At 35.5% G+C, this 13,569-nt stretch overlaps 2 protein-coding genes and 1 long non-coding RNA gene across 12 annotated transcripts; all 3 read left to right on the top strand.

Annotated features, from left to right (window-relative positions):
• Positions 1–795: 795 nt before the first annotated feature.
• Positions 796–1,713, top strand: LOC124179514. Its single transcript, XR_006870082.1, has 4 exons — positions 796–869; positions 1,048–1,259; positions 1,369–1,543; positions 1,627–1,713. It is a non-coding gene; the product is annotated as an uncharacterized LOC124179514 (long non-coding RNA).
• Positions 1,714–2,961: 1,248 nt separating this feature from the next.
• LOC124179510 (N-alpha-acetyltransferase 80-like) lies at positions 2,962–5,801 on the top strand. Of its 5 annotated transcripts, none has more exons than XM_046563984.1 (4): positions 2,962–3,104; positions 3,549–3,662; positions 4,865–4,995; positions 5,356–5,801. In XM_046563984.1, the coding sequence occupies exons 1-4, from the start codon at positions 3,094–3,096 to the stop codon at positions 5,682–5,684; spliced, it is 585 nt and encodes a 194-aa protein (XP_046419940.1). In that variant the 5' UTR covers positions 2,962–3,093; the 3' UTR covers positions 5,685–5,801. The 5 variants fall into 5 exon arrangements, 3 of the variants coding, with proteins under 3 accessions (XP_046419940.1, XP_046419939.1, XP_046419941.1); XM_046563983.1 differs by having other exon boundaries at positions 2,988–3,109; XR_006870070.1 differs by lacking the exon at positions 4,865–4,995 and adding an exon at positions 4,401–4,566 and having other exon boundaries at positions 2,994–3,262; positions 5,356–5,482.
• Positions 5,802–10,463: 4,662 nt separating this feature from the next.
• LOC124179512 (THAP domain-containing protein 5-like) lies at positions 10,464–11,933 on the top strand. Of its 6 annotated transcripts, none has more exons than XR_006870074.1 (4): positions 10,464–10,480; positions 10,920–11,162; positions 11,230–11,404; positions 11,608–11,926. XR_006870074.1 is itself a non-coding variant. In XM_046563988.1 (3 exons), exons 1-3 carry the CDS (start codon positions 10,642–10,644, stop codon positions 11,369–11,371), a joined length of 447 nt encoding a protein of 148 aa, XP_046419944.1. In that variant the 5' UTR covers positions 10,560–10,641; the 3' UTR covers positions 11,372–11,933. The 6 variants fall into 6 exon arrangements, 1 of the variants encoding a protein (XP_046419944.1); XR_006870071.1 differs by lacking the exon at positions 10,464–10,480 and adding an exon at positions 10,562–10,703; XR_006870072.1 differs by lacking the exon at positions 10,464–10,480 and adding an exon at positions 10,710–10,812.
• Positions 11,934–13,569: the final 1,636 nt, after the last annotated feature.

The raw sequence follows: 13,569 nt of genomic DNA, 5'->3' as shown, positions 1-13,569 counted from the left end.
ACGCGGTGCTGGAAGGAAAACAAAAAGAAACACAATACTTCATTTCACAGAGTAAGTGTCGTTTCAAATTATCTTTCAAAATTAATGCACATATGGAGACCTGCATGTCGGGTTCAAACGTTGACATATAATACAATATTACCTATATTAGCTCACTTTTTAAGTTAAATTTTTGGCCATTGCTATTACTTTTACGTACGAAAGTGATATTTCGTCAAATTTCAAGTCCCGTAATTCTCAAAGATTTGTATTTGTTGCCTCTACTATAACTATATATGCAATATTATTAATAATTTCTGTAGCTTGTCTATATACATGCCTGAATCATGATTAGGCTGAAACGAAACCCCTTTAGTCAACTCACACAAAGGCAACGGCGTAATCGTTTAAATGACCGTAGAATGGCGAGGCATGCCGATGCTAATCCTTATTTACGTTGCAATATCGTCAATAATGATAGTTCTGAGGAAATATCTTTGAATAATGGAAACGTCGTAGCATCTATTTTACCAAATGACAGTCCTCCTCACGAACCGCAAAGTTCGGTTACTTGGAATAACTTAGCTCACGAGGCGAAAGATAATTCTTCCGAATATGAGTGTTCAGATTCAGATGCTATCTGTGAAGACGATAGTAACAGTCAGTCTATGGGTGAAGAAGGCAGTATTCGATTAAAAAATTGCTTTCGAACACAGTTAGCTGATTGTTTTATTGAGAATAACATCAACAATGTCCAGGCGAACTCAATACTTACAGTTCTCAGATCACATCGCTGTTTGGCCTCTCTTCCACAAGATGTAAGAACATTGATTGGGACTTGCAATCGTCGCGTTGAATTGATTGATGTTGAACCCGGAAAATATTGGCATGTAGGTTTTGTTGCTGGAATTTTAAAAGAACTGTCGAAACACACATATGCCATACCTAATATCTTAGAAATCGATGTTAGTACTGATGGAGCTGCTGGTGCAAAAGACGGTTCAACTCAGTATTGGCCTATCCAGTTCCGAATAATAAATATTCCTGATAGCTCTATACTTATCGCAGGTGTCTATTATGGGAAGGGTAAGCCAAAAGACCCGAACAATTTCTTTAAAATGTTCACAAATGAAGTCCAAGAGGTTTTCGCCAGCGGTGGTATCCATTTCAAGAATCATTTAGTAAAAATAAAATTCAGATGCTTCATAGCTGATGCTCCGGGTTGATACCTTGGAGGTATTTAAGAGTTTGAAGAAGATCCTGAAAGACAACGATCTCTAGTAAGCATTATAGTTTTATCATATCACCTGATAGTGTATTTTTTCTCGGGTGGTAACTAATTTCAGTGATATTTATTGCAAGTTTAAAAACGAGTGATATGGATTTCAGAGACACTATCTTATTAACGTTGGTGGTGTCACAGCTAGAGATGCTCTCAACCAATTTCTGAAGGAAGCCATGACGGATAGCCTGACACAAAAATTCTCTTGGACTGGAAAGTCTGTTTCAGATAAAGAGAATCTCCGACCGTTATTTAATACCTGTATCGGAAAGGTATTTTTTGGTGTGTATGACTAAGATTATCGTTATTGACTAATAATACGTTACCCTATATTCAATGCAAGGTTTCGATGATTGTTTACGCAGATGCTTTACGTGAGTGTTGAACAATACCACAGCCACATGATCGTACAGAATTTGCGAGACTGATGCAAGAGGCAATTCGGGGCGCACGAAAAAGATTGCAGGATGCAAAACGACGTGCCATTCGCTCTGTCCATGTGGAGGGTCGCAGACAAAAATATATGGCTGAAATGGCTCATCGTTACGAGGTTGAACACCCAGGACAATGACACTGCGGAATAAGAGACCCACAATTTGCCTATTAAAGATCCTACGTGTATTCAAACATACGTACCTATGTACTTTGTTTGACTAAGAAATATTTTAGTACGTATAGCTGTGATGTTAGTTTTTATGTTTATGCTCAAGCATAGTATTTATAATTGGTACTGCAGCTGTGATATCCACAAGTGACATGTAACTATATGTTTTCCAATGAAACATTATACCTATATCAACAAATGCGGCGGGTTTGTACTAACATAGCTAACATTTAGATACTGTAGACGCTTTTGGTATCTGGTATAAATTTTAGTCTTCTGACATTTATATAAAGTATTAATTTTTATTTTTTGATTTCAAACACTTCATTATTATCTACTGTTCCACTCATTTGATATCAGTTTATCAATACTATTATAAACTGTAGTTAATAATTTTAAGCTACAACGTATAAAAATGTAACTAAAGACATATTTATATTAATAACTGTACAACAGTAGAAGAGACCCTCTCTTCTAGTCTTGTTGTAGACATAGATTTGTGAGTCAGTGTTTTTCTTGTTCATTTTTGCTCGCGAGTAACTGTAACACGTTTATGACTGATTATCTTTAAGTAAAAGTAAAAAATATGCAGACTTATATTATACCTATATGTATATGTATATGGGTGTAATATATCATATATTTTACTATAGCCGCATATTAATAATATAAAATATAAATATTAATATAATTATATAGTATAACGATTATAGTCAACGAATGACCTGCCATGTTCTGTGATTTTGAACTTTATATTTGAAATAAATGAGAAAATCTTGCAATATATAGTTTTCTTCTTTTTTTTTTTTTTGCCGATGAGAACCTGTGCATTCTGCTCTTCGTGAATGCCGGCAGACCCTTCGAGAATCATGCATGATCTGCAGCAAGCTTCTGTCGAAAGCACACATGCGCACGTCTTCCTACAACTGCGGAAACAGGCAGATAGTGGTCTGCCGCCAGAGCCATGCACGCGCCACGTGACGACCATAACGTGAACTTGCGACAGAATGCTACCTGGGAACAGTGTGTCTGATCTAAATATATGTATATGTATATATATGATTACGATCTTTTTGATCGCAGCGCCGCCGTCTAAGCCGGGATTTCGTGTACATTTCTGAAGCACGCTTTGTCTACTCCTTTACTCTAGTCTTCATGGCAAGAAGCCTCGAACGAAAGTGTCAACATTATTTGAGAGATAATGCTTTGAACTTATCTGTCAGCTGCAATGTTGCGAAAGTAGGGTAAAATGATAATAACAAATTATAATGCCTGTCAGAAGATTCATTCTCTGTTTACAAAGGGCTGCGTAGTGCGTCACAATACTCATAATATTCATAACTTACATACTGTTATTACATTTTATTTCATTCCTTAAAAACGAACATCTGGTCAAGGTAATTTGTACGGTTTTGTAACTGATTCTAATTATAGAATCGTTTAATTTAATTACATTTATGAAAATGCTCAGCAATCACATTTAGTATTTTTCTGAAACTTCAAAATCAAATTCTAAAAATTTTGACCTCCATTTTTTGAACCCGAGTTGTCACTTCATTTTGAGTAAAATGTATTTAATTGGATATACGATTGATCATAATATTTCTGTAGTCAATTAATTAAAATAGAAATAGTAAACTAACTGATTGCAACACATGTGTTAAACACTCAATATTATTACAGGAACATTATGAAAGACACATCCTACACAGTGGTACCGCTGCATGAGAGAATAGAGCTCACACCTCAGTGCTGTAAATTAGTAAATTCTGAATGGCCGAGAAGCGAAGTTGCACGGTAAGTTAAGATGAAGTTTCTATTAAATTTTCATAGCACGATTGGAATAATAGAGATATTACAGGACAAGAAAACATTATTTTGATTTTGGTATTTTTGGATTATGAGTAAACTCTGATCTATCATGTTATAAACAGTTTCAAAATGACTAATTTTATCTAAACGCTTGGAAGTATAAGATTCGCACTACATGGATAAAGTGCTTAAAGCTCCAAGCCGATCAGCTGTAGAAACTTCCCATCAAAGATCTTTATATTATTATAAGTCCACATCTTTTGTTGAGGTGTAAAACATTGATAGGGGCTTGTGTGGCAGAATTTAGGGCAAGAGCATTATTTTTTGATCTTACGACACAGATGAATCAACAGAAGAGTTTTTATATTCACTATTCATGTTTCTCCTCCACTGCTTGCAAGCATACAGGCTAGAAAAGTATAAGAGATGTGTTAAATGAAGGCCGGTATACATGGCGCATAGTTTGACGAGCTTGGCTCGCCTCATTGAGGCTTGTTCTATTGTGAGAATCTAAATCTCGACTGTTCTCACACTGTTTAGATTGATGAGCAGGCGCGACTTTTGTAGGCTTGTCCGCATCTTGTCCAAAAATCCCTTGCGGTCAAAAATGTCTAAATGCTGAGAACGTATTGCTACTCGTGCAGCAACATGTGTGAACACATTCACGAGCGAAGCCTCAACATGCGGCGCTTGTCGTTTGACTTGTGTTAAATTTACTTACAGTTAACAGGTAAAGTCGCGTCTTATCATGCTGTGCCGAGCCTTAGCGTGCTCGTCCTTTCATATGATGCACTGCATGCCGAGTCATGAAGATAGTTTGCTGAACCATGCGCTGTGTATCCCGGCCTTAACAGCTTTGGACAATTATGTGGTATTCTTATGTCACTAGGTAAGCATGATAGTTATGTTCCGAATTTTAATAATGGCTTGCCTCCAAAAAACGAATGGCAAGTGCATTCCTAAAAGAATTTAGCTGAATTACCTGTAAGATATTTCTTATATCTCTAGCGGTTTAGAAGCTAATCAAATGGAAACAAAATTTCGAGTTATCCAAAGTATGTTCTTTTGAAAAACTGTTTGTTGAAAAAATTCAGCAAGGTTTGATTAAGTAAAGTAGAAGTTTTAGTCGTAAATCTACTTAATATCATTTCCATTTTTGAAATTATTTAGATATTTTTTTTTTACAGGTTGAGAAGCTTGAATTCTTCATGTGATAAATTTCCTACGTGTCTTCTTCTTTTGGATGATACATATGTCATAGGACATTGTAAAATATCCTTAGTACCTAATATTTCGGACAGTTGTTTTATAGAATCTGGTGAATATATCTTGTAATCAAAATTATACAATTAGATGATGGATTAATTATAAAAGATTCATCTCGTTTTATTAACACTTTGGAGATAAGAAAGAAAACAATTGTTCTGTGATTAAAAAAAAATGCATATGTATTAATTTCCCAGCTTTTTTTCGTTTCACCCTTCATTGAGATACCTACATGTTCATGGAGGCGTCAACAGTTATTTATAGTGGAATAATTCACATTTCTCAATTTTCCGAATTAAATTAATACTTTCCAATCATGGATAATTAGAAAAAAATCGATGTGTGATGAATTCCAAACGTTTTGACGTATGCCAAAAAACCATAAATTATTTATATAAATATGTGATTTCAGTTATAATTGACCAAAGATACAGAGCACGTGGGTTTGGAACTATGCTAATGCAAGGAGCAGAGGAATATGTAGCAAAGCGAGGTATCGTTAATGTTTTTCTATCAACAAAGGGGCAAGAATACTTCTACAAAAAAATGGGATACAAAATTTGTGACCCAGTGAGCTTGTATGGAAACTCGTATATTACTGGGGACGGATTGCCTCCTATTCCAAAACAGGTGCTGAAGGACTTTAGATCAAACGGACGATCTCCGCCTCCTATGCCTGTTATACGAAATTCTGGGTTTCCATTTTCAACCGTGAAAACGTACATGGTAAAAAATATGTGAATTATGATAATTGTTACAATACCGACGCTTATTATTATTAATACTGTCTGTATGCCTTGTAAATGAAATATATTTTTGAGATATTTTTATTTAATGAATAAACACCGTGACAACGTACCCATAAAAGTATATTATAAAATGTAACTTAGTAGATCTGGGATTCGTTAAAATTTTTCGGTGGTATACTGGTATACTATTATACTTTAAAGGAAATCAATTTGAAAGTTGGAGTTTTATTGAATATTATTAGCATTACGAATATGCAAATGAATAACTATTAATATTCAGGATAACTTTAACTTTGAAATGTCTTTTCTTATGAAAATTTTTCTAACAAGAGTAATTTTCCTAATGACATTGTTTCTTCTGCTATAATTTTGATCTGTTTAATATCCGGAACTCGAATTTTATTCGTGTATCTTCTGTAACAACAAATGAAATATAATGCAGATATTTTATCATAATGTAATCTGAGATTCCATAGCAAATATTGCCGTATTCTTGGATTTCACCGAATACTTCGATTTTTTGCCCTTGTTGGAATGGAATTTGATCACTTACATTTGTGAATAAGACTTCACCTCTGAATTTTCCGTCTGTTGCTGTTCCTAAACAATTATGATCTGTGTTTTGTTCAGAATGCAAAATTCATCTCGAAGGAATCCTTGGATTTCTAAATATTATTCGAAATATATATTTTAGCTATTGTAAATTTATCATCAATTCTAGATCCATATAGAGATCGAGTTAGTTCATATCATATCTCACTTAACCAGTCAGATTCCTCTCCGATATTTTCGAAATCATGAAGTTGTTTGATTTTCGCGTGGCCAATGTGATCAAGGACGCCTAATCGTGATGATTTTGAATTATTGTTCAAAAGTATTTCATTTAGCTTTCCACGATTAAGATTTGATTTTTTCTTGGCCCATCCAGTCTGAATTAGGAGAATCTGATGGAAAAATATATGATATCTGCTAATTTGCGGATATCCATTAATTATAGTAGGTAATTATACGGTTTGGATATGTGCATAAAAACATGCATCGTTTATTTTAATTATATCTGAAAATTTTATGGCGTCTTTGTTCCAAGCGAATCATGAATTTTTGAGTCTATTAATTCGCATTTATCACTGTAATGTGTAATTCCAAATGGCCAAAGTTGACTGGAATATTGACTGTGCATGCACATATGCTATTAGTATTAGATTATACAAATAAATTGATAACTCCAGAAGCCATCAATAAATACATCAGTGCCAAGATATGTTTCAATGATCGCGAGTTACAGGAACTAACTATAAAACATATATTACATGGTTCTCATACAGAATATTCTCTATGTTATAACGTAAAAACAAATGCTTGTTTAAAGAAATTCCCTAAAAAAATGTGTGATTTTGCACAGTTTGAAAAAAATGGATTCTCTACATATCGACGGACAGATAATCGAGACGAAGGTCATGTGTATAATCAAAAGGTAGATATTTCGTTAAGGTTGACAACTCCATGGTAGTTCCTTATAATCCATATTTACTCCAAAAATATAAATGTCATATAAATGTAGAGTACTGCGCGTCGATTATTAGTACGAAATATACATATATCAATATTCACAAAAAGGACATGACAGAGCATATTTAAAATTAAACAGGGGGAGAGTGAGAGAGAGGGAGGGAGGGAGGAAGGGAGGGAGGAAGAGAGGGCGGGAGAGAGAGAGAGAGAGAGAGAGAGAGAGAGATGTTTATTTCGTGCTCTGGGACTGAGGTCCCCTAAGAGCACCGTGCAAAAATCAATACATAAAATATTATAATAGGTTACAGGCGATCGTGGAAGCTTAAAATTAAAGTAAACAATGAACAGTAAATAGTGAGTAGTTAAAAGTGAAGAAAATGAATTTTAACATATAGGTATAAAGTTTTACGAGAGAGCGCGCAAGGCGCGCTTACTCTCGAAAAAAATAAAGTTGTACATACAAAAAGTTTTACATTAATAAATAATAAATTATAAATTATGCTGATTCTACAAGCATACATTGGGGACTAAGCATTACCATCTGCAAGCAATAACGCACGAAAGGCCGTCTTAAAACCTTGCAAGGAGGCGCTCCTCCTGAGGTCTATTGGTAAAGAGTTCCAAAGTGTACAGGCGGAAATCGCGAACGACTTGCGGAAACACTCCGTGCGGAAAGGTGAGATCACACAGTCTACATCGAAGCGCACACGTCGAGTGCCATGCAAAGCGACGGGAACAGGACGTGCAATAAGGTCGAGCAAATAACGCGGTGCCCCAAAAAGCCGAATTGCAAATACAAAGGACCCCAGGAAGTAGCGACGACGTTCCGCCACCTTTAACTAACTCAAGGCCCGGAAATAAGGCGTCATATGCTCATCGCGGCGCACATCAAATATAAACCGCACGGCGCAATTTAAGGTGCCGCTGACCTGGCATGTCCTATATATATTTCGTGACGTCAGAAGCGGGGAAATCGCCCGCACAAATCCTGATAAAACGGGGGTATGAATCTGACTGGGAAAATTTTTAAAAGATAGCTTGAATAAAATTGTACGTCTGTATCTCAGTCACTACTATCGCAGATCATTGATAACGTCTAATAAAAATAATGATGAACTCAATAACATCACGTCTCGTCAAACATGGCCGATCGGGCTAGCGACTTGTTGAATATTCACCTTTTGTACGATATCAGAATTTCTTTCACTTTTGCCAGGGAGATACCGACGTACAAAAACACACACGTAATCCGGGAAAACCTATAGCACCAGTCAGTTTTCTGTAAATATGGCACGATTTGTGCGGGCGATTTTCAGGTGACAGGCGCCCGTTCTGATGCACGAGAAGTCTGTAATTTAGTTCAACGTTGAACCTCCAGAAGCGCTGTAGTCGACCGAAGCGGTACCAGATGGTAAAATGACATGGTAATACGCACACGTCCTATGTTTCTGCTAAAGCAACAATCTGCAGTGCCGACGAGAGCATAGGCTTTTAGGTGGATACGAAAAAATGTACAACTCACTCAGAATAACCGTTAGATTTTGAAATTCGTGCATATTATAAGGCATCGTTGGGAAATGGTAACATCAGTTCACAATCGCGGTAACTATTCGTAATCGCACGTAGCCCGACTATACGTGAACGGGGCATTCCATGCGAAACCGACCAACCCGTGACCTCGACCAATTTTTATTCTATTGAAAATTTTACACTTTCTTGTACCTGCCAAAAGCAGTCTTTCTGAAATATTTTAGATGTTTGTCTCAACCCATCCAAACACCATAAATTTATCAAAATATCGCACAATTTTTTTTTAAATGCTCATGGCTTTTCCAAAACCCGATATTAAAATAACATACTGTTTCTTTTCTCGTTTTGAGTCGTAGTTCCGCAAAGAAAATTATTCTTTTTTATTTTATTGAAGGGTTTTGGGGCATTCTACATCGAGTACGCACCACTTAAATCTACCTTTTTTCATCGATTTGATAGAAAATCATTAACAAAAACGAAAATACCTATCCTTTAATTTCTGTTCGTCGAAAAGGCAGATATAAATGGCAAATAATTGACATAGAATGCCCCATATACGCTCCGGATATCCTCATCTAATAGTAGCATCAATGTCCGCAAAATTGTCATACTTACAGATTATTGACCGAAAGATTAGATGCGGCAGTAAAATAAATACCGAAATTGCAGGAAACACGCAAGTATAGGCGTGAGGGTTTAGGGTTGAGATGAAAAATTGTGCTCTTGAACAGACCATTATTTATTTATTTATAGCAAATATGGAGGGGGGGGGGGGGGGGGGGCGGTTGATAATCGTCCGAGCCTGTTTTAAAGATTACCCTAATACATACGCGAAATTGTTTCTGAACCGGATGTGTTTAACAATACTAGAAATACATCCCGCAAAAAATCTATGTCATTGTACATACATACAATTACTGCATACAACGGTTCAAGATTCGTGGCAAATATTTTACAGGGCCGATCCTTGTTAAAATTCTGATGAAGAATTTGCTTGCCATTTTTTTCTGTTTTTAATTCTCAACAAATAAGGATTTCATACTTTATTTGCTTCGTTTCATTAGTCAATTACGCCTAGTTCTGAATGATGCTACCAAAATTTTTTTTTACATTAGACGAACTACCTGAAAGTTACTCATTAGGTGTAAATCGTTATAAAACTACGTACCGTGACTTCTCGTAGATGGTATACGCTACGGATACGCTAGCGAGTTTTGGGTTGGTTTCTGCATCGTATACGACCTACGAAAAGTCAGGGTATATGTTACTGTTGTACATCAAATCCGGCACAATCCTATAAGATTTCACAGAAATTTGGAACTCTCGAAGGAATCAACTTCTTCGGATTCCGAGTACTATCCCTCACACCCCACTGTCCCCACTATCCGCGCGGCCGTCACTTCTGCGTTTCCTCGCGTACCGTCCACATTCACTTTTCGCGGCGAACGAAGCAAACGCGAGTGTTTTGGTAATTTGCCGTGTCACAAGTTCTAATCACGTGCAAATTTTCACGCGGCCAGTATGTATACAGATATTTGTTACAAGCAACAATAATCTTGTGAGTGCAACAATGGATGAGTTACGTCGCACGGCTGAACCGAAAAAAGGTTAAATTTGACGCACCGACGAACGAATCGTTCGTTGCAATGATAAGTGTTTTATACTGCAAATTTCTGTTATGCAATTATACCACTGATATATATATACACTGGATTGGATTACGCGTGGTGCCGTCACGCCAATTGAACGGTAGCCATTTTGTACAGATTCTTGTCACTTCAGATTTATATATATATATATATATATATAATAATATATATATATATATATATATATATATATACGTGATATATGTATGTGTATATAATCGATTGCGATGGAAAATTACAGTAACAATTATTGAGGTAACAATGAGTACCTGCGTTTTTTGCAAAACAAAGCAATCAAAATATTGTGGGCGATTATGTCACAAGTGAGTATACAACGCTGAAGCGTTCTGCAAATGATAACTTGCAGAGGTTATGGCAGCATACGAAGTATTTACTAATTATATTTAACGAGTATTATAACGTACGAATCGTGTCAGTAAAAATTCACAATATTTGAATTATGAACCGATCTTATTATAATTGAAATTGAAAACTCGGGTATTATTGACTCAGGGATTAAATTATAATTCGATATGTAGATTTCCCGTGAAAGATGTGTTGCGCCTTCAGCAGTGGTTAAAAGAAATGAAGAGGAAGGACTGGAAGCCAAACCGAAATAGCACATTGTGTTCGGCTCATTTTACAAATGACTGCTTTGATAGGACAGGATTCCTAATTACATTGAAAAAGAACAGTGTACCAACTATATTTGACAACCCAAAATCAGAGTGTTCATCTTGTCACCGATTAAGGGAATATGGACGTGGCTATTCATTCTTCAAGTAAGTACCGTTACTCAATGCAACATAACGTGTGAATTAATAAATTTAAACTTTGCTTGTTATGTAGGTTCCCATTGGATGAACCTGATATTATGAAGCAGTGGATCGCAAATATAAACATTGGTCCGTGGTCTCCATCAATGATAGCTTTCTGTGTTCCGACCACTTTGAACTCTCTTGCTTTCAGAAGAAAAGTAAAAATTATATAACTTTACGAAAAGGCAGTATCCCAACGTTATTTGGTAAGATCTGAAACTATTAATCCCTTTTAGGTCAGAGAAAACTCAGTGTGCATAAAGATACGTTGATGTGATGCACTATTGCGTCAATGTCGTCGAAGCGGTTAATTACCTACAGATTATAAAGTGCTCTGTTACAGAAAAATCGTGTGTGACACATTTCTGTGTATTTCCATTGTCGTTACTTATTAGTAACTTATCTGTAGGTGAAAACTTGCAGCAGACCGAATTTCAGGATGAATCCGATCGGCCCACCACAGTGAATGTAACCAAATTACATGAGCACCTACACATTTGTACCTGATTTGCATGCTCAGATATGTACATCTTTTTTATTTTCTTTTGATTGTGCTTGTAACTTTTTCTTCATGTGAATGGATTGTGGATTGATACTACTAATTATATTGTTGTGGTTTATCGCACGCAACTCTATAAAAATTCCTTAACGTTTGCAAGGAATGTTTTATTCTCCATATTTTTGAATAATTTTACTCACCCAATTCGATATAATTTAATTCAAAACTTTTTTTACATGTCTTAAGCTCCACTTTGATGATCAATGGATGGTAAATGGATTCCCTAACGGTTGAATTAGTGTTATACAAATTTTTGAATAATCCGTATGAAATTCAGCCCACCATAGGATAAAGGATAATGGACGGAAACTTCTTAGAATTGAGGACTTCTTTTGAACATAAAGAAAAATCACGCTTAAATACAAGTTTTTCGTCATATTATTTAATGATCTTTTACATCATATAATTGTAAATAATAATATACCTTCGAAAAAATGATTTGTTCTTCATTTAATGTATCAAACATTATTTTACTCGTCTAAAACTTTTTTGTGTGACGAATATATCGTTAGATCTAAATAGCATATATTACGCAGTTCAAATCTAGCGCGCATTTTGTGACAACTTTCTGTACAAGATGGCGGAAATTAAATTGTTCAATTGGACGCACGAGCTTACACGTAGAGTATACGGTAATAGCCAATCCAGTGTATATATATATCAGTGAATTATACATATCATTTACAAGAATCCTGCCAAATCTGCACTTGCTATGCAGGGTGATTCGTAATTCACAGCAAATACTTGACAGGGCGAATCCTTGTCAAAATTGGAGTCAAAAGTTCCTAAGAAATTTTTCGGGAAAACGCCTTTTTTCATTCAAAGAAATGGAAATTTAATTTTTTCGGATTTCTGTTTCGATCAACCTTTTAATTTCTTGGGTCATCGTCAGAATTGATATCGAAATTCCCCGGTTAATTTGTAAATAATTTGTACGAAAATTTTTTTTTCACAGCTGTCTCGGGGGGGTCACTGGGAGTTTAAATTCAAAATGGCGACCAAATCATGCTTATGCGTATATTCGAAAAATGGTCTTTTTAGGTTAAAATGGTTTTTCTTGAATAACTTGGCTGGTTTTGATTTTACAGAAAAACCGTCAGAACAAAAGTTGTATTAATTTTAATTCTCTACAAGTTTAGTTCCTACAGTTTTTCTTCCAGGATCAAGATTTTTGGAATTAAACCTGAAAAAAGCGACGAATTCGAAATATTTCCATTATCTCGTTTATTTTCAACTTAATGGCATAAATGAATAGCAACAAACTTGTTGATAATCAAATTCTGAACAACTTCGGTTCTCACCTTTTTTTCCAAAAATCGATATTTTCGGAATTTAACCCGAAAAGGAAGGATTCTCCGTCAACTCGGCCACTTTTTTTTCGACCCATAATTGGTTAAATCAAAGTACTACTAAAAGGTGCTCTGCGTGAATTTTTTCAGATTTTGCAATTCATTATTTGAGAAATTGCCGTTTTTTTCTTCAAATGAATATACACTACCGTTCATAAGTATGGAAACACTCGCCCCAGATTGTTCTCACTGTACCCATGATGCTCATTGTATTTCTACGAAAATGTACACCGTTGAGGAGTGGGGAGGGACTTCCAGCATTTTCATAGTATAGAAAAAAAATGTAGAAAACAAATCGTCTTGTTTACGTTTACTTCGAAAGAGTGGCGTTCGAAAGATCGTCGTTTTTTTGACATTTGTTTCGATCATCGTTCTGTTACACATTTTTCAAAATATTGAGTAACCAAATTGTATACGTGTTTCAAATTTTCTTTTCTCTGTTCTCTTCATATATAATCATTTT

The sequence above is a fragment of the Neodiprion fabricii genome, chromosome 4 (assembly GCF_021155785.1).
Source record: "Neodiprion fabricii isolate iyNeoFabr1 chromosome 4, iyNeoFabr1.1, whole genome shotgun sequence".
Taxonomy (NCBI): domain Eukaryota; kingdom Metazoa; phylum Arthropoda; class Insecta; order Hymenoptera; family Diprionidae; genus Neodiprion; species Neodiprion fabricii.
This window is presented reverse-complemented; position numbering and strand designations above follow the sequence as displayed.